The sequence below is a fragment of the Sesamum indicum genome, linkage group LG7 (genome assembly GCF_000512975.1).
Source record: "Sesamum indicum cultivar Zhongzhi No. 13 linkage group LG7, S_indicum_v1.0, whole genome shotgun sequence".
NCBI classification, from domain to species: Eukaryota; Viridiplantae; Streptophyta; class Magnoliopsida; order Lamiales; family Pedaliaceae; genus Sesamum; species Sesamum indicum.
Genome location: NC_026151.1, coordinates 2548868 through 2549720, shown reverse-complemented (window position 1 = coordinate 2549720; position 853 = coordinate 2548868). Strand labels below are relative to the sequence as shown.

Below are 853 nucleotides of genomic sequence, written 5' to 3'. Positions count from 1 at the left end.
TCTTCCAAGGGAAGTCCATTCGAGGAAGCTAGCACTCATGTAAAGGGAAAAGTGGATGTCCGTGGGGGATTCTTCATTATGGATGGTGTTGATGAGCAGAAACACGATGCAATCCAAAGATCAGGTATTAGAACTGGTATTGATGCAAGACTCACATTTGAAACTGGTGTTCGGGAGAAAGATACACTTGTAGCAGAGTTTATGGCCAGTGAAAAAGGTCAAATTGATATGTTTGGTAGCTCCCTTTCGCTCGCAAAAGTCTTTTATGCAGCACATATTAGCAATTGGTTCTCTGCAGTTGCAATTCCAATGGGTGCGCAATGCCGAGATGTTGGAGTTGTGACAAGTTCTCATCAGGTAAAGTTTCTCTGGTAACTATTGCCATTTCTTGCACTATTGTATATGATGCCCAAAACATGTCTATGCTTTCTAAGTTCTAAAGAGCAGTGGCTTTCTGTTTGTGACTGTTAGCCTCAGTGCAGGATCAGGGCTTGATGCAAGATATTAATTTCTCTTGCAGGAAAGGGCCCTTACTGATTATTCAGAATTTGGACCACCACTCCTAAATGAACACAATGGTGGTGCCATTGGCATAATGGTGAGAAAATCAAATGTGGTTGCCTCGTTGGCTCAGTTTGTTTCTGGTCTAGAAATCCAGGTTAATTCTGCTACATGTTCGTTGAGCACTTTTGGACAAGTTGTCTGGCAACTGTCCCAAAGCACAAAGCTCTCACTTTTGGGTTTACACAAAGAGTCTAGACCATCAAGTCAAAATACTAGTCTTGGAGCATTTGCAGTTCCTGTTAGCATATTTAAACGTAATAGACATTCAGAGACATCTGTTGAGGAAGAT

The 853-nt window shown here is 41.7% G+C and overlaps 1 protein-coding gene across 1 annotated transcript in view; it reads left to right on the top strand.

Moving 5' to 3' along the window:
• LOC105166003 overlaps positions 1 to 853 on the top strand; it is a gene marked incomplete in the record, with an annotated part of 2506 nt that overhangs the window by 1154 nt on the left and 499 nt on the right. The window contains 2 exon segments of the mRNA XM_020695304.1: positions 2 to 357; positions 521 to 853. The exon segment at positions 521 to 853 is cut by the window's right edge and continues 499 nt beyond it. Of these exon segments, the coding sequence (XP_020550963.1) occupies positions 2 to 357; positions 521 to 853 (689 nt within the window).